At 41.9% G+C, this 24126-nt stretch overlaps 1 protein-coding gene across 2 annotated transcripts in view; it reads right to left on the bottom strand.

Annotated features, from left to right (window-relative positions):
* Nucleotides 1–673: 673 nt before the first annotated feature.
* CA10 (carbonic anhydrase 10) overlaps nucleotides 674–24126 on the bottom strand; it is a 494312-nt gene continuing 470859 nt past the window's right edge. Inside the window, exon 10 of one of the 2 annotated variants that reach the window (XM_077251361.1) lies at nucleotides 674–1116. In XM_077251361.1, the coding sequence (XP_077107476.1) occupies nucleotides 1094–1116 (23 nt within the window). In that variant the 3' untranslated portion in view covers nucleotides 674–1093. The remainder of the gene's footprint in view (nucleotides 1117–24126) is intronic. The other variant, XM_077251360.1, reaches the window with a different exon arrangement.

Below are 24126 nucleotides of genomic sequence, written 5' to 3'. Positions count from 1 at the left end.
CAGTAAAATAAGAGTTGTTAGCTTTGTATATATATATATATATATATATATATATATATATATATATATATATATGTATATATATATATATATATATATATATATATATGCGATTGTTGGTGCTTCAGGCATTCATGTGACATAAAACCATTTTTATAATTTATACAATATTTTATTAACATTTATTAAGATGCTGACAGTAACCAAACACAATTAATGAGTAGTCTTAGAAAAAGTAAAGATCAATTTTACTCAAATGAAATGAAAAGAAAAAGGAACAGGGACCTAGACTGGAAATTTTAATTCATTGTGCAGTTTAAACTGAAGCTTTGTTCAATTGAATAAATTAGATATGAAGTTTGGGAAGATGGGTGAACTGGTAGAGGAGACAGTCGTAAAAATATAAAGAATGTCTATAAAGGTAGCATAAAATAATAATAAAAAGATGATGTAACACTTACAGAATCAACAGAAAGAAACTTTCAGCTGAATAACAAAATCTGTTTTTGTTTTGGGAACTATTGGAGAAGAAATAATTTAATGTATTTATACTCTTTAATAATATATATTTATATATTATACATATATCGCTCAACATCTTGATTCATTATGGAATAAACAGAACGACAGCAGCCTTGAAATCTTTTTTTTTTTTTCTTTCATGTTCTTCTTTGCTTGGATTTTCCAGTATGCATGTATGATAAAGCAGTACAAAGGGACTCCCAATAGTCATGGAATGGGCTCATGGATCCACTCTGAAATTGTTCAAAGCAACTTTATAGAAAGAAAGCCGTATATTTACAAAGGCCATCAAGTCTTCCACTGTGTAGCTTGTAAATTCACAGATACTGTACTAGATGTGTCTCATATTTCGAGACAAGTTTGTGGACGTTTTGTTTGTTTGTTACATTGTTCTCATTTTATTTCTTTTTTTTTCTGTTTTTCTTTTTTTTTGTCCTGCCATACTTTCACACATGATGAATACAGTTAATGAAGTATAAGTCCAAGAATGTGAATGGGGCTTTGAGCAAGTTTTGTTTGTCCTGGGCAGCAGGCTTTCTACCTACAATCCTTGGGACATTGACTATTTTCTTCACTTGAGGAGCCATTCATTCACTAGAAGAAAAATAAAACACAATATATTAAAAAACAGCAAAATTATATCAATTCATTGATCTAGTTTATATTATATAGTGCTTTTTTTAAAATGTCATCGCTATTTCCAGCCTTTCTATACGGAATAAAATTCTGTAAAGTCTTGTCTGTATTTGGTCCAGCTTTAATATATATGTGTATATATATATATATATATATATATATATATATATACACTCACTGGCCACTTTATTAGGTACACCTGTCCAACTTCTTGTTAACACTTAATTTCTAATCAGCCAATCACATGGCGGCAACTCAGTGCATTTAGGCATGTAAACATGGTCAAGACAATCTCCTGCAGTTCAAACCGAGCATCAGTATGGGGAAGAAAGGTGATTTGAGTGCCTTTGAACGTGGCATGGTTGTTGGTGCCAGAAGGGCTGGTCTGAGTATTTCAGAAACTGCTGATCTACTGGGATTTTCACGCACAACCATCTCTAGGGTTTACAGAGAATGGCCCGAAAAAGAAAAAAAATCCAGTGAGCGGCAGTTCTGTGGGCGGAAATGCCTTGTTGATGCCAGAGGTCAGAGGAGAATGGGCAGACTGGTTCGAGCTGATAGAAAGGCAACAGTGACTCAAATCGCCACCCGTTACAACCAAGGTAGGCCTAAGAGCATCTCTGAACGCACAGTGCGTCGAACTTTGAGGCAGATGGGCTACAGCAGCAGAAGACCACACCGGGTACCACTCCTTTCAGCTAAGAACAGGAAACTGAGGCTACAATTTGCACAAGCTCATCGAAATTGGACAGTAGAAGATTGGAAAAACGTTGCTTGGTCTGATGAGTCTCGATTTCTGCTGCGACATTCGGATGGTAGGGTCAGAATTTGGCGTAAACAACATGAAAGCATGGATCCATCCTGCCTTGTATGGAGCATCTTTGGGATGTGCAGCCGACAAATCTGCGGCAACTGTGTGATGCCATCATGTCAATATGGACCAAAATCTCTGAGGAATGCTTCCAGCACCTTGTTGAATCTATGCCACGAAGAATTGAGGCAGTTCTGAAGGCAAAAGGGGTCCAACCCGTTACTAGCATGGTGTACCTAATAAAGTGGCCGGTGAGTGTATACAGCCCAGAGACGAAAACTCTGCTGAGATTTTCTAAGAAAACTATGGAATTTTCTATTTCAGTTCCACGTAATCTAACATCTGGTTGCTGCCACAAGCTAAATCCTACGGTACTGACTGAACATGCACAAATATCTACAGGTGTTTTTATGTCGGGAACATTTTTAACCTTTGAAGAAGACAAAGAAATGAAACCCTAAGTTTATAGTTTCAAGGGTAGTTCGGTAAATATTTTTTTTTCCTTCTACTGGCTTTTTGTACACAAAACCAAATACAGTTGTACTTACCCACTGCACCACTCCAGCATCACTACTGAAGCCTGGAGGCAGCAGTGGAGAATTGATATTACACTTACATCATGTGACTACTACAGCCAATCAAGAGGCTCACTGGTGATGCCGATGCATCAGACCAATGAGCCTAGTGATTGGCTGACGGGACCATATGATGTTGATATGATGTCAGCGTTGCAGTCATATCAGTAAAGACCAGAGGTGAGAGTTGACACTAGGGCTGCAGTTCGTAGGTACAGCCGAACTTGTTATTTTTACTCAGAAGAAGCCAGTGAATAAGAAAAAAAATAAGACAACCCCTTTAAAAATTAGTCTGATCACTCTTCGCACTTAATTACAGAGACTTTATGACATGATAAAATATAATGTTACAAATTAATATAGTAATAAAGGAAGTTATGTCTTTATCTATCTTCAAAGATAGATCTATATCTATCTACTTTCTTCACCTTTTGACTTCTATGTTATCATTTCCCTAATGTCTAAGGTCTGGCTCCACTACTCTTATGTAAATGTGCTATCCGTAGGATAAGTCATTAATATCAGATGGGTGGAGTTCCGACACCCGGCACCAGCACCGATCAGCTGTTATCATTGCTGGTGGAACAGAGCTGTTCAGCTCACCCCACTAACATCTGGCCTTTATCAGCAGTGAGAACAGCTAGTTGATGGCGTGCCAGGTGTCGGATGCCCACTGATCTGCCGATCTGGTACCTATCCTAAAGATAGGTCATCAATTCAAAAGTAGTTGAGCAACCCTAAAATGTATTTCTCCTGCAGGAGTTTACTGATGTTCTGTTTTTTGTTATGTGAGGCTTTCATATATTACTGACTACTGGAAAATGGATTTTTTAAAGATGACAACTGATGACTCTAATGCAAAATGTGCGTAGGGGCAATGGGCAGTGCCGTTTGTTGTACTGGTGAAATTACTATGGCGTTTGCTGGTGGGTATGGTGTAATTGCACAACTGCACCTTAATAGTTTTGAGAGGGTTCTTATGTTTATCTATGGCTATTGTGGGGTCATTTAATGAATTAAGTTTTTATCTTGATTACTTTTGTTATCTTTTTATGCAATATGTCTATGGTTCCCTAGTCATATTTGTCACTTTGTGCAGTTTTTATACTTTCCCGTGCTCCTCTTCTCATTTTTTGACTGTCATTATGTTTGTTACTTGTTATAGTCCTTTGCCATAATGTGCTTTACCATTGCCCACACTGCCTCTTTTGCAGGTTTTATTGGATGTTTTTCTATATATATTTTGTCTTAAAGGGATATTCCCATCTCCAAGGTCCTATGCCAATATGTAGTAGGTGTAATAATAATAATAGCAAATACCTCCAATTAACCCCTTTCTGACATCGGACGTACTATCCCGTCGAGGTGGGGTGGGCCCGTATGACCACCGACGGGATAGTGCGTCCTGACTATCGCAGCTGACATCCGGCACTATGTGACAGGAGCGGTCACGGACTGCCTCCGTCACATTAACCCCCGGCACTCTGCGATCAAACATGATCGCAGTGTTCCGGCGGTATAGGGAAGCATCGCACAGGGAGGGGGCTCCCTGCGGGCTCCCCTCAGACCCCCGGAGCAACGCGATGTAATCGCGTTGCTCCGAGGGTCTCTAACCTCCTCCTCCCTGCAGCAGGCCCGGATCCAAGATAACCGCAGCATCCGGGTCCTGCAGGGAGGTGGCTTCACTGCGTCTGCTCAGAGCAGGCGCCGGGAAGCCTCTGGGAGCTGTGCACGTCAGATCGCCGTGCAAAGTGTCAGATCGGCGATCTTACACTATAACATCATGCCCCCCCCCTGGGGCAATGATATAGTGTAAAAAAAAAAAATTCACATGTGTAAAAAAAAAATAATTCCAAAAAAAAATGCAAAAAAAATAAATATTGTTCCTATAAATACATTTCATTATCTAAATAAAAAAAAGCAATAAAAGTATTATTTAGTATCGCCGCGTCTGTAGCGACCCGACCTATGAAACTGTTAACCCCTTCAGTGAACATCGTAAAAAAAAAACCGAGGCAAAAAACAACGCTTTATTATCATGCCGCCAAATAAAAAGTGGAATAACACGCGATCAAAAAGACGGATATAAATAACCATGGTCCCGCAAAAAACGAGCCGCCATACAGAATCATCAAAGAAAAAAGAAAAAAGTTATAGTCCTCAGAATAAAGCGATGCAAAAATAATTATTTTTTCTATAAAATAGTATTTATGGTATAAAAGCACCAAAACATAAAAAAATGATATAAATGAGGTATCGCTGTAATCGTACTGACCCGAATAATAAAACTGCTTTATCCATTTTACCAAACGCGGAACGGTATAAACGCCTCCCCCAAAAGAAATTCATGAATAGCTGGTTTTTGGTAATTCTGCCTCACAAAAATCGAAATAAAAAGCGATCAAAAAATGTCACGTGCCAGAAAATGTGACAAATAAAAACGACAACTCGTCCCGCAATAATCAAGACCTCACATGACTCTGTGGACCAAAATATGGAAAAATTATAGCTCTCAAAATGTGGTAACGCAAAAAATATTTTTTGCAATAAAAAGCGTCTTTCAGTGTGTAACGGCTGCCAGTCATAAAAATCCGCTAAAAAACCCGCTATAAAAGTAAATCAAACCCCCCTTCATCACCCCCTTAGTTAGCGAAAAATAAAAAAATTAAAAAAATGTATTTATTTCCATTTTCCCATTAGGGCTAGGGTTAGGGCTTGGGTTAGGGCTAGGGTTAGGGCTAGGGTTAGGGCTAGGGTTAGGGCTAGGGTTAGGGCTAGGGTTAGGTCTCGGGTTAAGGCTACAGTAAGGGTTGGGGCTAAAGTTAGGGTTAGGGTTGGGGCTAAAGTTAGGGTTAGGGTTTGGATTACATTTACGGTTTGAATTAGGGTTGGGATTAGAGTTAGGGGTGTGTCAGGGTTAGGGGTGTGGTTAGGGTTACCTTTGGGATTAGGGTTAGGGATGTGTTTGGATTAGCGTTTCAGTTATAATTGGGGTTTTTTCACTGTTTAGGCACATCAGGGGCTCTCCAAACGCGACATGGCGTCCGATCTCAATTCCAGCCAATTCTGCGTTGAAAAAGTAAAACAGTGCTTTTTCCCTTCCGAGATCTCCTGTGCGCCCAAACAGGGGTTTATCCCAACATATGGGGTATCAGCGTACTCAGGACACATTGGACAACAACTTTTCGGGTCCAATTTCTCCTGTTACCCTTGGGAAAATACAAAACTGGGGGCTAAAAAATAATTTTATGTGGAGAAAAAAAGATTTTTTATTTTCATGGCTCTGCGTTATAAACTGTAGTGAAACACTTGGGGGTTCAAAGTTCTCCCAACACATCTAGATAAGTTCCTTGGGTGGTCTAGTTTCCAATGTGGGGTCACTTGAGGGGGGTTTCTACTGTTTAGGTACATTAGGGGCTCTGCAAACTCAATGTGACGCCTGCAGACCAATCCATCTAAGTCTGCATTCCAAATGACGCTCCTTCCCTTCCGAGCTCTACCATGCGCTCAAACGGTGGTTCCCCCCCACATATGGGGCATCAGCGTACTCAGGACAAATTGGACAACAACTTTTGGGGTCTAATTTTAACTGTTACCCTTGGAAAAATACAAAACTGGGGGCTAAAAAATAATTTTTGTGGAAAAAAAAGGATTTTTTATTTTCATGGCTCTGCACTATAAACTGTAGTGAAATACTTGGGGGTTCAAAGTTCTCACAACACATCTAGATAAGTTCCTTGGGGGGTCTAGTTTCCAATATGGGGTCACTTGTGGGGGGTTTCTACTGTTTAGGTACATTAGGGGCTCTGCAAACGCAATGTGACGCCTGCAGACCAATCCATCTAAGTCTGCATTCCAAATGACGCTCCTTCCCTTCCGAGCTCTGCCATGCGCTCAAATGGTGGTTCCCCCCCACATATGGGGTATCAGCGTACTCAAGACAAATTGGACAACAACTTTTGGGGTCTAAATTCAACTGTTACGCTTGGAAAAATACAAAACCTGGGCTAAAATATAATTTTTGTGGAAAAAAAATAATTTTTATTTTCACGGCTCTGCGTTATGAACTGTAGTGAAACACTTGGGGGTTCAAAGCTCTCACAACACATCTAGATGAGTTCCTTAGGGGGTCTACTTTCCAAAATGGTGTCACTTGTTGGGGGTTTAAATGTTTAGGCACATCAGTGGCTCTCCAAACGCAACATGGCGTCCCATCTCAATTCCTGTCAATTTTGCATTGAAACGTAAAATGGCGCTCCTTCCCTTCCGAGCTCTCCCATGAGCCCAAACAGTGGTTTACCCCCACATACGGGGTATCAGCGTACTCAGGACAAACTATACAACAACTGTTGAGGTCCAATTTCTTCTCTTACCCTTGGGAAAATAAAAAATTGGGGTCGAAAAGATCATTTTTGTGAAAAAATATGATTTTTTATTTTTACGGCTCTGCATTATAAACTTCTGTGAATCACTTAATGGGTCAAAGTGCTCACCACACATCTAGATAAGTTCCTTAGAGGGTCTACTTTCCAAAATGGTGTCACTTGTGGGGGGTTTCAATGTTTAGGCACATCAGGGGCTCTCCAAACGCAACATGGCGTCCCATCTCAATTCCAGTCAATTTTGCATTGAAAAGTCAAATGGCGCTCCTTCGCTTCCGAGCTCTACCATGCGCCCAAACAGTGGTTTACCCCCACATATGGGGTATCGTCGTACTCAGGACAAATTGTACAACAACTTTTGGGGTCCATTTTCTCCTGTTACCCTTGGTAAAATAAAACAAATTGGAGCTGAAATAAATTTTTTGTGAAAAAAAGTTAAAAGTTCATTTTTATTTAAACATTCCAAAAATTCCTGTGAAACACCTGAAGGGTTAATAAACTTCTTGAATGTGGTTTTGAGCACCTTGAGGGGTGCAGTTTTTAGAATGGTGTCACACTTGGTTATTTTCTATCATATAGACCCCTCAAAATGACTTCAAATGAGATGTGGTCCCTAAAAAAATATGGTGTTGTAAAAATGAGAAATTGCTGGTCAACTTTTAACCCTTATAACTCCCTAACAAAAAAAAATTTTGGTTCCCAAATTGTGCTGATGTAAAGTAGACATGTGGAAAATGTTACTTATTAAGTATTTTGTGTGACATATCTCTGTGATTTTATTGCATAAAAATTCAAAGTTGGAAAATTGCAAAATTTTAAAAATTTTCGCCAAATTTCCATTTTTTTCACACATAAATGCAGGTAATATCAAAGAAATTTTATCACTATCATGAAGTACAATATGTCACGAGAAAACAGTGTCAGAATTACCAGGATCCGTTGAAGCGTTCCAGAGTTATAACCTCATAAAGGGACAGTGGTCAGAATTGTAAAAATTGGCCCGGTCATTAACGTGCAAACCACCCTTGGGGGTAAAGGGGTTAAAAATGTAGTATAGTTTCTCTGATTCGCTATGTCTCTTTCCTCATGTGCAGGTATTGCATTACCTTGAGTATCCATGGTTAGGACCACTGATAAAGTGACAGTTAGCTTGTCAGTGGATGTAACCATGGATACCTAAGGTCCTGCAATGCCTGCACATGAGGAAAGAGACATAGCCAATCAGAAAAACTATACTACATTTCTAATTGGAGGTATTTGCTAATAATATTATTTTAATTATTATTATCATTATCAAACTTGCTACATATTGGAATCGGATTTTGGAGATGGGAATGTCCCTTTAAGTTTTTGTGTATTGTAATTAATATTATATTTATTTATGACTGTCTTTTGGGTTATTTTCCATAGTTTTATGGAGTTGTTTATATGTTTAAAAAACTTAGGAGTCCATTGATACCACAATCTATATAACCAATGAAATTTGAATGAGTAATTGTTAAATAATGATACATTGAGTTAAGATCATCAGAATAGATTATATTATTATTATAGAAGATCATATTACCTCAAGGCTGGGTAACAATTACATGAATCAGTTGTTGGGTTTATATGGGTTATAATTCCATTGACCTCAGTGAAAGAGGCTTTAGTTAAAAACTTTATTTTTAGTAATGTCTCCAGAGTATAAAACATGTTGTGTATTTGGAAATACTGTATGCTCAATAAAGACGATTGTAATTGATTATCAATTGTTTTCGATACGTATATTGTGTCAAGAGGCATCCGCCCATAAGTTCTTTACTCATATTGTCAGTAGTGATCACTGAATGATGAAAGAAGGAAATGAGTTATCAATTTATTTATCGGAATGTGGAAATCTCTCACATTATTTGGGAACATGCTTTCTTTCAGAACAATGAAATAGTGTACTATCATTTCTACCATACTTCTTATGTAGTGTTTCTGTGGAAACCAAGATCAGACCATTTATAATGAAAACTGTCATTTAACAGCATAACCTTACAATGCATAATGCTAGAAACATAAACCCACATGTATAACAATATTATATAAATTCCCAATAGTTTGGCTTTCATATCTGGAAAATGAGACTATGATACAAAAAATATAAATAATGTACCACCATTATGTTCTATTCTAAAGCCTTTGGGAATTACATTTGCTGAGCCCCCCAGTAATATCTGCTGAGAACCTAACACATTATATCAATAGCTCTTTGCAATAATAAAAGAAAGCCAAACATCATAATACAATAAGAATAGAATACAATCAGACCCATTTGCAACAAGAAACCATAACACAAAACAGAATCCCTTAATACTGCACAAATGAAAAGAAATGTGGGTCATCGAGAGCCTTATAATGAATGTCTTCATCATCATTATTGACACAAATTCATTTATTATTCCATTATCTGTAATTTTAAATCCCCTGAAAACCATCAAAACTATATGGATGTAAGAAACTACACATAAAGAGGATACAGCTGGCTTTTGGATTTGAAGATCACTTGAAATTGTAATACTCTTCCATTTACCAGGTCTTTGTGTAATGTATTGAAAGTCAGGAGTCTCAGGACTTTGTAATGTGGGAAGTTCTAATAGGAAAACTATGCTAACAAAACAATATTTAACACAGATTTATCATCCATAGGTTTCTATAATTTGATTCAATATTTTTTTGTACACGATTATTGAAATTGTACCAGGTTTCATCTGAATAATTCATACATCAGGAAACTTTTTACACAGTGGATCTTGAAACAAATCTGAGGCAAATCCATGACGATTCCTCAGCAAAATTCTGTATACAGTCATGGCAGAAAGTGTTGGCACCCTTGAAATTGTTCCAGTAAGTGAAGTATTTGTCCCAGAACATTATTGCAATTACACGTTTTATTATGCACATGTTTATTTTCTTTGTGTGCATTGGAACAACACAAAAAAAAGATAAAAAAGGCAAATTGGACATAATTTCACACAAAATCCCCCAAATGGGCAGGACAAAATTGTTGGCACCTTTCTAAAATTGTGGGTAAACTACTTTCTTTCAAGCATGTGATGCTCGTTCAACCTCAACTGTGGAAAGTAACAGGTGTGGGCAATATGAAAACAGATAAAAAGGGGAGGCTAAATCTTTACATTGTGTGTCTGTGTGTGCCACACATTAAGAACAGAAAGACTAGAAGAGAACTGTCTTAGGAATTAGGAACCAAAATTGTTGAACAATATTAACAATCTCAAGGTTACAAATCCATCTCCAGAGATCTTGATGTTCCTTTGTCCACAGTGTGCAACATAATCAACATATTTACAACCTATGGCACTGTGGCTAATCTTCCTGGACTGTGATGGCAGAGAAAAATTGATGAAAGGTTGTAACGCAGGATAGTCCAGATGGTGGATAAGCAGCGCCAATCAAGTTCTAAAGAAAATCAAGCTGTCCTGCAGCCTCTGAGTGCATCAATGTCAGCATGAACTATCCGTCGACATTTGAACAAAATTAAACACTATGGCAGGAGGCCGAGAAGGATCCTCAACTGACACAGAGACATAAAAACGCTAGACTGCAGTTTGCCAAAATGTATGTGACTAAGCCAAAATCCTTCAAGGAAAGCATCTTGAGGACAAATGAGAACTAAGATAAAGCTTTTTGTTAAAGCATATCATTTACTGTTTATCAAAAACAGAATAAGGCCAACAAAGAACAGAACCTACAGTCAAATATGGTGAAGGGTCAAATATGTTTTGGAGTTGTTTTGCTGCCTCTGGCATTGGGTGCCTTCACTGTATGCAAGATATCATGAAATCTGAAGATTACCAAAGGATTTTGGGTTGCAATGTAATGCCCAGTGTCAGAAAGCTGGGTTTGGGTCCTCGGTCATGGGTCTTCCAGACTGACAATGACCCCTAACATACTTCAAGAAGCACTCAAAAATGGATGGACACAAAGCGCTGGGAAGTTCTGAAGTGGCCAGCAATGAGTCAGTCTAAATCCCTTTGAACACCTATGGAGAGATCTTAAAACTGTTGTTGGGATAAGTCATCCTTCAAATATGAGAGACCTGAAGAGTGGTCCAAACTTCCAATTGAGAGGTATAAGAAGCTTGTTGATGGTTATAGGTGCAGGAAGTGATTGATTGGAGTGATTTATTTCCCTTTGTAGTGTATGCTCTTTTTGGATAGAACAACATGAAAGAGCCACTTACAGGTCATTATGGTGAATGGGGTAATTGTTATGAAAAGCCTACCTGTGCTTTCAAATACTGTAGAAACGCATGATCTTGCTTTACTCATACCTAGAACATGTTTCAACTTATTTTGGAGAGCATACCAAACTAAAATGTTTAGCAATTGGCCCGATTCTTATGCCCTGAAGCTTGCCATCATCTTTTTTTTTTATAGGAAATACCTCTTCATCTTCATTTTACAAGTTTCCCTCACTTCCCAGCATGCATTGCTCCTGACATACAGGAGACCAGGAGCAGAGAGAAATACAGTGGGGAAAATAAATATTTGATCCCTTGCTGATTTTGTAAGTTTGCTCACTGGCAAATTCATGAACAGTCTATAATTTTAAGGGTCAGTTAATTTTAACATTGAGAGATAGAATATAAAAAATAAAATCCAGAAAATCACATTGCATAAATTATATAAATGTATTTGCATTTTGCAGTAAGAAATAAGTATTTGATCCCTGTGGCAAACAAGACTTAATACTTGGTGGTAAAACCCTTGTTGGCAAGTACAGCAGTCAGACTTTTTTTGTAGTTGATGATGAGGTTTTCACACATGTCAGAAGGAATTTTGGTTTACTTCTCTTTGCATATCATCTCTAAATCATTAAGGTTTTGAGGCTGTCGCTTGGCAACTCTCAGCTTCATCTCCCTCCATAAGTTTTCTATGGGATTAAGGTCTGGAGACTGGCTAGGCCACTCCATGACCTTAACCCCTTCATGACCCAGCCTATTTTGGCCTTAATGACCTTGCCGTTTTTTGCAATTCTGACCAGTGTCCCTTTATGAGGTAATAACTCAGGAACGCTTCAACGGATCCTAGCGATTCTGAGATTGTTTTTTCGTGACATATTGGGCTTCATGTTAGTGGTAAATTTAGGTCGATAATTTCTGAGTTTATTTGTGAAAAAAACGGAAATTTGGCGAAAATTTTGAAAATATCGCAATTTTCACATTTTGAATTTTTATTCTGTTAAACCAGAGAGTTATGTGATACAAAATAGTTAATAAATAACATTTCCCACATGTCTACTTTACATCAGCACAATTTTGGAAACAAATTTTTTTTTTGCTAGGAAGTTATAAGGGTTAAAATTTGACCAGTGATTTCTCATTTTTACAACAAAATTTACAAAACCATTTTTTTTAGGGACCACCTCACATTTGAAGTCAGTTTGAGGGTTCTATATGGCTGAAAATACCCCAAAGTGACACCATTCTAAAAACTGCACCCCTCAAGGTGCTCAAAACCACATTCAAGAAGTTTATTAACCCTTCAGGTGTTTCACAGCAGCAGAAGCAACATGGAAGGAAAAAATGAACATTTAACTTTTTAGTCACAAAAATGATCTTTTAGCAACATTTTTTTTATTTTCCCAAGGGTAAAAGGAAAAACTGGACCACGAACGATGTTGTCCAATTTGTCCTGAGTACGCTGATACCTCATATGTGGGGGTAAACCACTGTTTGGGCATACGGCAGGGCTTGGAAGGAAAGGAGCGCCATTTGACTTTTTGAATGAAAAATTGGCTCCAATCTTTAGCGGACACCATGTCGCGTTTGGAGAGCCCCCGTGTGCCTAAACATTGGAGCTCCCCCACAAGTGACCCCATTTTGGAAACTAGACCCCCCAAGGAACTTATCTAGAAGCATAGTGAGCACTTTAAACCCCCAGGTGCTTCACAAATTGATCCGTAAAAATTAAACAGTACTTTTTTTTCACCAAAAAATTATTTTAGCCTCAATTTTTTCATTTTCACATGGGCAACAGGATAAAATGGATCCTAAAATTTGTTGGACAATTTCTCCTGAGTACACTGATACCTCACATGTGGGGGTAAACCACTGTTTGGGCACATGGTAAGGCTCGGAAGGGAAGGAGCGCCATTTGACTTTTTGAATGAAAAATGATCTCCATCGCTAGCAGAGACCATGTCACGTTTGGAGAGCCCCCGTGTGCCTAAACATTGGAGCGCTCCCACAAGTGACCCCATTTTGGAAAGTAGACCCCCCAAGGAACTTATCTAGAAGCATAGTGAGCACTTTAAACTCTCAGGTGCTTCACAAATTGATCCGTAAAAATTAAAAAGTACTTTTTTTTCACACAAAATTTCTTTTAGCCTCAATTTTTTCATTTTCACATGGGCAACAGGATAAAATGGATCCTAAAATTTGTTGGGCAATTTCTGCTGAGTATGTTGATACCTCATATGTGGGGGTAAACCACTGTTTGGGTGCACGGCAAGGCTCGGAAGGGGAGGCGTGCCATTTGACTTTTTGAATGGAAAATTAGCTCCAATCGTTAGCGAACACCATGTCGCGTTTGGAGAGCCCTTGTGTGCCTAAACATTGGAGCTCCCCTACACGTGACCCCATTTTGGAAACTAGACCCCCCAAGGAACTTATCTAGATGCATAGTGAGCACTTATAACCCCCAGGTGCTTCACAGAAGTTTATAACGCAGAGCCGTGAAAATAAAAAAATAATTTTTCTTTCCTCAAAAATGAGTTTTAGCCCAGGATTTTTGAATTTTCCAAGGGTAATAGGAGAAATTGGACCCCAAATGTTGTTGTCCAGTTTGTCCTGAGTACGATGATACCCCATATGTGGGGGTAAACCACTGTTTGGGCACACGGCAGGGCTCGGAAGGGAAGGCACGCCATTTGGCTTTTTGAATGGAAAATTAGCTCCAATCATTAGCGGACACCATGTCACGTTTGGAGAGCCCCTGTGTGCCTAAACATTGGAGCTCCCTAACAAGTGACCCCATTTTGGAAACTAGACCCCCCAAGGAACTTATCTAGATGTGTGGTGAGCACTTTGAACCCCCAAGTGCTTCACAGAAGTTTATAACGCAGAGCCGTGAAAATAATAAATGTGTTTCCTTTCCTCAAAAATATTTTTTTAGCCCAGAATTTTTTATTTTTGCAAGGGTAACAGGAGAAATTGGACCCCAAAAGTTGTTGTCCAGTTTCTCCTGAGTACGCTGATACCCCATATGTGGGGGTAAACACCCCACAAGTGACCCCATTTTGGAAACTAGACCCCCCAAGGAACTTATCTAGATGTGTGATGAGCACATTCAACCCCCAAGTGCTTCACAGAAGTTTACAACGCAGAGCCGTGAAAATAAAAAATCATTTTTCTTTCCTCAAAAAAGATGTTTTAGCAAGCAATTTTTTATTTTCACAAGGGTAACAGGAGAAATTGGGCCCCAATGTTTGTTGCCCAGTTTGTTGTGAGTACAGTGATACCCCATATGTGGGGGTAAACCACTGTTTGGGCGCACGTCAGGGCTCGGAAGGGAAGTTGTGACATTTGAAATGCAGACTTTGATGGAATGGTCTGCGGGCGTCACGTTGCATTTGCAGAGCCCCTGATGTGCCTAAACAGTAGAAACACCCCACAAGTGACCCCATTTTGGAAACTAGACCCCCCAAGGAACTTATCTAGATGTGTGATGAGCACGTTCAACCTCCAAGTGCTTCACAGAAGTTTACAACGCAGAGCCGTGAAAATAAAAAATAATTCTTCTTTCCTCAAAAATTATGTCTTAGCAAGTAATTTTTTATTTTTGCAAGGGTAACAGGAGAAATTGGACCCCAACAGTTGTTGCCCAGTTTGTCCTGAGTACGCTGGTACCCCAAATGTGGGGGTAAACCACTGTTTGGGCACACGTCGGGGCTTGGAAGGGAGGGAGCACCATTTGACTTTTTGAATGCAAGATTGGCTGGAATCAATGGTGGCGCCATGTTGCGTTTGGAGACCCCTGATGTGCCCTAACAGTGGAAACCCCTCATTTCTAACTTCAACACTAACCCCAACACACCCCTAATCCTAATCCCAACTGTAGCCATAACCCTAATCCCAACCCTAACCCCAACACACCCCTAACCACAACCCTAACCCCAACACACCCGTAACCCTAATTCCAACCCTAGCCCTAATTCCAACCCTAACCCTAAGGCTATGTGCCCACGTAGCGGATTCGTGTGAGATTTTTCCGCACGACTTTTGAAAAATCTGCAAGTAAAAGGCACTGCGTTTTACCTGCGGATCTACAGCAGATTTCCAGTGTTTTTTTGTGCGGATTTCACCTGCGGATTCCTATTGAGGAACAGGTGTAAAACGCTGCGGAATCCGCACAAAGAATTGACATGCTGTGGAAAATACAACGCAGCGTTTCTGCACGGAATTTTCCGCACCATGGGCACAGCGGATTTGGTTTTCCATAGGTGTACACGGTACTGTAAACCTGATGGAAAACTGCTACGAATTCGCAGCGGCCAATCCGCTGCGGATCCGCGGCCGATCCGCTGCGGATCCGCGGCCGATCCGCTGCGGATCCGCGGCCGATCCGCCGCGGATCCGCGGCCGATCTGCCGCGGATCCGCGGCCGATCCGCCGCGGATCCGCTGCGGATCCGCCGCGGATCCGCTGCGGATCCGCGGCCGATCCGCTGCGGATCCGCTGCCAAATCCGCACATGCCATAACCCTAACCCTACCCGTAACCCTAACCCTAGTTCTAACCCTAACCCTAGTTCTAACCCTAACCACAGTGGGAAAAAAAATAAATATATATTTTCTTTATTTTATTATTGTCCCTATCTATGGGGGTGATAAAGGGGGGGGTTTATTTATTATTTTTTTTATTTTGATCGCTGTGGTAGAACCTACCACAGCGATCAAAATGTACCTGTAAGGAATCTGCCGGCCGGCGGGCGTACTGAGCATGCGCCCGCCATTTTGGAAGATGGCGGCGCCCAGCGAGGAGACGGCCGTACACCGGGAGGATCGGTAAGTATGAAGGGGTGGTGGGGGGGTGGATCTGAGCACAGGGGGGGTGATCGGAGGATGGGGGGAGCGGACAGCAGGACGGGGGAGCGGGCAGGAGCACGGGGCAGCGGAGCACAGGACGGAGGGGACCGGACCCCATAACGGAGCGGTGGGGGGGCGATCGGTGGGGTGGGGGGTGGTCACTTCAGGTTTTCCAGCCATGGCCGATGATATTGCAGCATCGGCCATGGCTGGATTGTAATATTTCACCTGTTTTTTAGGTGAAATATTACAAATCGCTCTGATTGGCAGTTTCACTTTCAACAGCCAATCAGAGCGATCGTAGCCACGGGGGGGTGAAGCCACCCCCCCTGGGCTGAAGCACCACTCCCCCTCTCCCTGCAGATCGGGTAAAATAGGAGTTAACCCCTTCACCCGATCTGCAGGGACGCGATCATTCCATGACGCCACATAGGCGTCATGGGTCGGATTGGCACGGGTTTTCATGACGCCTATGTGGCGTCATGGGTCGGGAAGGGGTTAATGTGCTTATTTTTGAGCCACTCCTTTGTTGCCTTGGCTGTATGTTTTGGCTCATTGTCTTGCTGGAAGACCCAGCCACGACCCATTCTTAATGTCCTGGAGGAGGGAATGGGGTTGTTTCTCAGAATTTTACCGTACATGTCTCCATCCATCCTCCCATTGATGCGATGAAGTAGTCCTGTGCCCTTAGGAGAGAAACACCCCCAAAATATAATGTTTCCACCTCCATGCTTGACAGTGGGGACAGTGTTCTTTGGATCACAGGCAGCATTTCTCTTCCTCCAGACATGGCAAGTTGAGTTAATGTCAAATAGATCAATTTTTGTCTTATCTGACCACAGCACCTTCTCCCAATCACTCACAGAATCATCCAGGTGTTCATTGGCAAACTTCAGATGGGCCTGCACATGTGCCTTCTTGAGCAGGGGGACCTTGCGGGCACTGCATGATTTTAAACCTTTACGGCGTAATGTTTTACCAATGGTTTTCTTGGCGACTGTGGTCCCAGCTGCCACAAGTTCCCTTGTGTAGTTTTAGGCTGATCTCTCACCTTCCTCATGATCAAGGATACCCTACAAGGTGAGATTTTCCATGGCACCCCAGATCGATGTCGATTGACAGTCATTTTGTATTTCTTCCATTTTCTTACTATTGCACCAACAGTTGTCTCCTTCTCACCCAGCATCTTACTTATGATTTTGTAGCCCATTCCAGCTTTGTGCAGGTCTATGATCATGTCCCTGACATCCTTAGAAAGCTCTTTGGTCTTGCCCATGTTGTAGAGGTTAGAATCTAACTGATTTATTGAGTCTGTGGACAGGAGTCTTTTATAATGGTGACTATGTAAGACAGCTGTCTTTAATGCAGGTAACTAGTTGATTAGGAGCGTCTAACTGGTCTGTAAGAGCCAGAACTCTTAATGGTTGGTAGGGGATAAAATACTTATTTGTCACTGCAAAATGCAAATACATTTATAGAATTTATACAGTGTGATTTTCTGGATTTTATTTTTTATATTCTGTCTCTCAATGTTAACATTAACCTATCCTTAAAATTATAGACTGTTCATGTCTTTGTCAGTGGGCAAACTTACAAAATCAGCAAGGGATCAAATACTTATTTCCACCACTGTAGATATTTGATTGATTGTACTTTGGAGTGATTTTAGAGGGGGCAAGATGACATAATTGTTAAAATAAAGTGATTTTTAGATTGTTTATGTAGCAATTTATCTATTAAATAAGATCAAGTTACATGAAATTAAAATGACGTTTTAGGATCACTGGGTAGAAAAAAATTAAATTCACTAGTTGAAAGACATTGCTTGTACTATATGAAAGTTAGAGGTGAGAGATCTTACCGATGTTCGGTTCTTACCCATCCTCTTGCTGGAAACAGAACAAATAGTGAATAAACCTTCGTTTTTGTGTAATGCTGCTACATGGTTAAATACAATTTGGCAGAAGTAACAGAAATAACTTGGCAGGTTCAGCCCACTGTTGTGAATTCCGTTCTCGGGCTCCCTCCTGTGGTCATGAGTGGTATTGTGTGAGTTCTGTTCTTGGGCTCCCTCTGGTGGCCTTTTGTGCTTACTGCGGGTCTGTAGCTGGAATCCAGCTGCCTCGTTTTCTGCTAGTCTGGCCTCTATTTAACTCCACCAGGACCTTCACTTTTTGCCTGCTGTCTTTGTATTCAGTACTGGTTCTGATCTCTCTGGACTTTCCTTGTGACCTGTCTCCTCCTGAGAAGCTAAGTCTTGCTAGTTCATGTTTGCTCATTATTTCCTTGAAAATGTTTCTCTGTATATGATGAGTTCTGTCCAGCTTGCTTATATGTAATATTCTCGCTTGCTGGAAGTTCTGGGGTGCAGAGTTGCGCCCCTCACATCGTGAGTCGGTGTGGGGGTTCTTGTAATCTCTGCGTGGATTATTTTTGATAGCATTTTATACTGACCGCACAGATCCCTTGCTGTCTTCTGACTATTTAGTGTTAGCGGGCCTCATTTGCTAAAAACCTGTTTTCATTTCTACGTTTGTGTTTTCCCCTTAACTCACCGTTATTATTTGTGGGGGGCTGTCTCAAACTTTGGGGTGATTTCTCTGAGGCAAGTGAGGCTTTGCTTTCTCTCTAGGGGTAGCTAGTTTCTCAGGCTGTGACGAGGCGTCTAGGATTTTAGGTAACGCTCCACGGCTGCCTATAGTGTGTATTGATAGAATCAGGGTTGCGGTCAGTATAGCTCCCACATCCCCAGAGCTTGTCCTAAGAATTTCTGTTACTTAGCAGGTCAGTTTGCGATCCTTGCCACCAGGATCATAACAGCCCACCATAGAAATTCCATTTTAGTTGGTTGATCCCATTGACTTTGATAAAATTTACTTTAATCAAAGTGATCTTGAACATCAGCCCTGTGATGTCTGTTATATAGAAATACAAGGATCTCACAAAACAGGATGGAGTTTTCCTTGTTGATCCTTTGCCTTAACAGTAGAGGGTATAATACCTAGTTATGTCCTATGTTGTGAAATTGGATTTTGGGCTCCCCCGGTGGCCACTGGTGGAATTGAACTGGTGTGCATCATCCTCTCTGTTCACCTGTTTCCATCAGGATGTGGGAGTCGCTATTTAGCCTTGCTCCTCTGTCACTTCCATGCCGGTCAACATTGTAATCAGAAGCCTTTCTGTGCATGTTCCTGCTGCTAGACAACTCCCAGCTAAGTTGGACTTAGTCCTTGTTTGTTTTTGCATTTTGTTCCAGTTCACAGCTGTAGTTTCGTTTCTGTGTCTGGAAAGCTCTTGTGATCTGAAATTGCCACTCTGATGTTATGAGTTAATACTAGAGTCTTAAAGTAATTTCAGGATGGTATTTTGATAGGGTTTTCAGCTGACCATGAAAGTGCCCTTTCTGTCTTCCTGCTATCTAGTAAGCGGACCTCAATTTTGCTAAACCTATTTTCATACTACGTTTGTCATTTCATCTAAAATCACCGCCAATATTTGTGGGGGCCTCTGTCTGCCTTTCGCGGAAATTTCTCTAGAGGTGAGCCAGGACTATATTTTCCTCTGCCAGGATTAGTTAGTCCTCCGGCCGGCGCTGGGCGTCTAGGGATAAAACGCAGGCTACGCTACCCGGCTACTGTTAGTTGTGCGGCAGGTTTAGTTCATGGTCAGTTTAGTTTCCATCCTTCCAAGAGCTAGTTCGTATGTTTGCTGGGCTATGTTCTCTTGCCATTGAGAACCATAACAGTTTGACCGGCCTAAAGGGTTAAATTAATTGACAGAGAAAGGAGAGAAAAGAGAAGTCTGCTGAAGATTTTTTTTTTTTTTTCTCAGTTCTGAGTGTGCTTGTAATTGAATCTCTTGCAAGTCTGCCTATATTGCAGCCTTTCTCTCTCTCTCTCCTTCTAATCCTGGAATGGCTCTGTGTTCACCTGTTTAAAATGGATATTCAGAGTTTAGCTGCAGGTTTGAATAATCTCACCACGAAAGTTCAAAACTTACAAGATTTTGTTGTTCATGTTCCTATATCTGAACCTAGAATTCCTTTGCCTGAATTTTTCTCGGGGAATAGATCTTGCTTTCAAAATTTCAAAAATAATTGCAAGTTGTTTTTGTCCCTGAAATCTCGCTCTGCTGGAGATCCTGCTCAGCAGGTCAGGATTGTGATTTCTTTGCTCCGGGGCGACCCTCAGGATTGGGCTTTTGCATTGGCTCCAGGGGATCCTGCGTTGCTCAATGTGGATGCGTTTTTTCTGGCCTTGGGGTTGCTTTATGAGGAACCTCAGTTAGAACTTCAGGCGGAAAAGGCCTTGATGTCCCTATCTCAGGGGCAAGACGAAGCTGAAATATACTGCCAGAAATTCCGTAAATGGGCTGTGCTTACTCAGTGGAATGAGTGCGCCCTGGCGGCGAATTTCAGAGAGGGTCTCTCTGATGCCATTAAGGATGTTATGGTGGGGTTCCCTGTGCCTGCGGGTCTGAATGAGTCCATGACAATGGCTATCCAGATCGATAGGCGTCTGCGGGAGCGCAAACCTGTGCACCATTTGGCGGTGTCTACTGAGAAGACGCCAGAGAATATGCAATGTGATAGAATTCTGTCCAGAAGTGAACGGCAGAATTTTAGACGAAAAAATGGGTTGTGCTTCTATTGCGGTGATTCAACTCATGTTATATCAGCATGCTCTAAGCGTACTAAGAAGCTTGATAAGTCTGTTTCAATTGGCACTTTACAGTCTAAGTTTATTCTATCTGTGACCCTGATTTGTTCTTTATCATCTATTACCGCGGATGCCTATGTCGACTCTGGCGCCGCTTTGAGTCTTATGGATTGGTCCTTTGCCAAACGCTGTGGGTATGATTTGGAGCCTCTTGAAACTCCTATACCCCTGAAGGGGATTGACTCCACCCCATTGGCTAGCAATAAACCACAATACTGGACACAAGTAACTATGCGGATTAATCCGGATCACCAGGAGATTATTCGCTTTCTTGTGCTGTATAACCTACATGATGTGTTGGTGCTTGGATTGCCATGGCTGCAATCTCATAACCCAGTCCTTGACTGGAAAGCTATGTCTGTGTTAAGCTGGGGATGTAAGGGGACGCATGGGGACGTACCTGTGGTTTCCATTTCATCATCTATTCCCTCTGAGATTCCTGAATTCTTGACTGAATATCGTGACGTTTTTGAAGAACCTAAGCTTGGTTCATTACCTCTGCACCGGGAGTGCGATTGTGCCATAGATTTGATTCCGGGTAGTAAATACCCTAAGGGTCGTTTATTTAATCTGTCTGTGCCTGAACATGCTGCTATGCGAGAATATATAAAGGAGTCCTTGGAAAAGGGACATATTCGTCCTTCGTCATCTCCCTTAGGAGCCGGTTTTTTCTTTGTGGCTAAGAAAGATGGCTCTTTGAGGCCGTGCATTGATTATCGGCTTTTGAATAAAATCACGGTTAAATATCAATATCCGTTGCCACTGCTGACTGATTTGTTTGCTCGCATAAAGGGGGCCAAGTGGTTCTCTAAGATAGATCTTCGTGGGGCGTATAATTTGGTGCGAATTAAGCAGGGGGATGAGTGGAAAACCGCATTTAATACGCCCGAGGGCCACTTTGAGTATTTGGTGATGCCTTTTGGTCTTTCAAATGCCCCTTCAGTCTTTCAGTCCTTTATGCATGACATTTTCCGTGATTATTTGGATAAATTTATGATTGTGTATCTGGATGATATTTTGATTTTTTCGGATGACTGGGACTCTCATGTCCAGCAGGTCAGGAGGGTTTTTCAGGTTTTGCGGTCTAATTCCTTGTGTGTGAAGGGTTCTAAGTGCGTTTTTGGGGTTCAAAAGATTTCCTTTTTGGGATATATTTTTTCCCCCTCTTCCATCGAGATGGATCCTGTCAAGGTTCAGGCTATTTGTGATTGGACGCAACCCTCTTCTCTTAAGAGTCTTCAGAAATTTTTGGGCTTTGCTAACTTTTATCGTCGATTTATTGCTGGTTTTTCTGATGTTGTTAAACCATTGACTGATTTGACTAAGAAGGGTGCTGATGTTGCTGATTGGTCCCCTGCTGCTGTGGAGGCCTTTCGGGAGCTTAAGCGCCGCTTTTCTTCCGCCCCTGTGTTGCGTCAGCCTGATGTTGCTCTTCCTTTTCAGGTTGAGGTCGACGCTTCTGAAATCGGAGCTGGGGCGGTTTTGTCGCAGAGAAGTTCCGATTGCTCCGTGATGAGACCTTGTGCTTTTTTCTCGCGTAAATTTTCGCCCGCCGAGCGGAATTATGATGTTGGGAATCGGGAGCTTTTGGCCATGAAGTGGGCTTTTGAGGAGTGGCGTCATTGGCTTGAGGGGGCTAGACATCAGGTGGTGGTATTGACTGACCACAAAAATCTAATTTATCTTGAGTCCGCCAGACGCCTGAATCCTAGACAGGCGCGCTGGTCGTTGTTTTTCTCTCGGTTTAATTTTGTGGTGTCCTACCTGCTGGGTTCTAAGAATGTTAAGGCGGATGCCCTTTCTAGGAGTTTTGAGCCTGACTCCCCTGGTAATTCTGAACCTACAGGTATCCTTAAGGATGGAGTGATATTGTCTGCCGTTTCTCCAGACCTGCGGCGGGCCTTGCAGGAGTTTCAGGCGGATAGACCTGATCGTTGCCCACCTGGTAGACTGTTTGTTCCTGATGATTGGACCAGTAAAGTCATTTCTGAGGTTCATTCTTCTGCGTTGGCAGGTCATCCTGGAATCTTTGGTACCAGGGATTTGGTGGCAAGGTCCTTCTGGTGGCCTTCCCTGTCTCGAGATGTGCGAGGCTTCGTGCAGTCTTGTGACGTTTGTGCTCGGGCCAAGCCTTGTTGTTCTCGGGCTAGTGGATTGTTGTTGCCCTTGCCTATCCCGAAGAGGCCCTGGACGCACATCTCGATGGATTTTATTTCGGATCTTCCTGTTTCTCAGAAGATGTCTGTCATCTGGGTGGTGTGTGATCGTTTCTCTAAGATGGTCCATTTGGTTCCCCTGCCTAAGTTGCCTTCTTCTTCCGAGTTGGTTCCTGTGTTTTTTCAAAATGTGGTCCGTTTGCATGGTATTCCGGAGAATATCGTTTCTGACAGAGGTACCCAATTCGTGTCTAGATTTTGGCGAGCATTCTGTGCTAGGATGGGCATAGATTTGTCTTTCTCGTCTGCTTTCCATCCTCAGACTAATGGCCAGACCGAGCGGACGAATCAGACCTTGGAGACATATTTGAGGTGTTTTGTGTCTGCAGATCAGGATGATTGGGTTGCTTTTTTGCCTTTAGCGGAGTTTGCCCTCAATAATCGGGCCAGTTCTGCCACCTTGGTGTCTCCCTTTTTCTGTAATTCGGGGTTTCATCCTCGATTTTCTTCTGGTCAGGTGGAATCTTCGGATTGTCCTGGAGTGGATGCTGTGGTGGAGAGGTTGCATCAGATTTGGGGGCAGGTAGTGGACAATTTGAAGTTGTCCCAGGAGAAGACTCAGCTTTTTGCCAACCGCCGGCGTCGGGTTGGTCCTCGGCTTTGTGTTGGGGACTTGGTGTGGTTGTCTTCTCGTTTTGTCCCTATGAGGGTTTCTTCTCCCAAGTTTAAGCCTCGGTTCATCGGCCCGTACAAGATATTGGAGATTCTTAACCCTGTGTCCTTCCGTTTGGACCTCCCTGCATCTTTTTCTATTCATAATGTTTTTCATCGGTCATTATTGCGCAGGTATGAGGTACCGGTTGTGCCTTCCGTTGAGCCTCCTGCTCCGGTGTTGGTTGAGGGCGAGTTGGAGTACGTTGTGGAAAAAATCTTGGACTCCCGTGTTTCCAGACGGAAACTCCAGTATCTGGTCAAATGGAAGGGATATGGTCAGGAGGATAATTCTTGGGTGACTGCCTCTGATGTTCATGCCTCCGATTTGGTCCGTGCCTTTCATAGGGCTCATCCTGATCGCCCTGGTGGTTCTGGTGAGGGTTCGGTGCCCCCTCCTTGAGGGGGGGGTACTGTTGTGAAATTGGATTTTGGGCTCCCCCGGTGGCCACTGGTGGAATTGAACTGGTGTGCATCATCCTCTCTGTTCACCTGTTTCCATCAGGATGTGGGAGTCGCTATTTAGCCTTGCTCCTCT

Source organism: Ranitomeya variabilis, chromosome 4, assembly GCF_051348905.1.
Source record: "Ranitomeya variabilis isolate aRanVar5 chromosome 4, aRanVar5.hap1, whole genome shotgun sequence".
NCBI classification, from domain to species: domain Eukaryota; kingdom Metazoa; phylum Chordata; class Amphibia; order Anura; family Dendrobatidae; genus Ranitomeya; species Ranitomeya variabilis.
The sequence above is the reverse complement of the archived record's forward strand: the minus strand, read 5'-3'. Positions and strand labels throughout refer to the sequence as shown.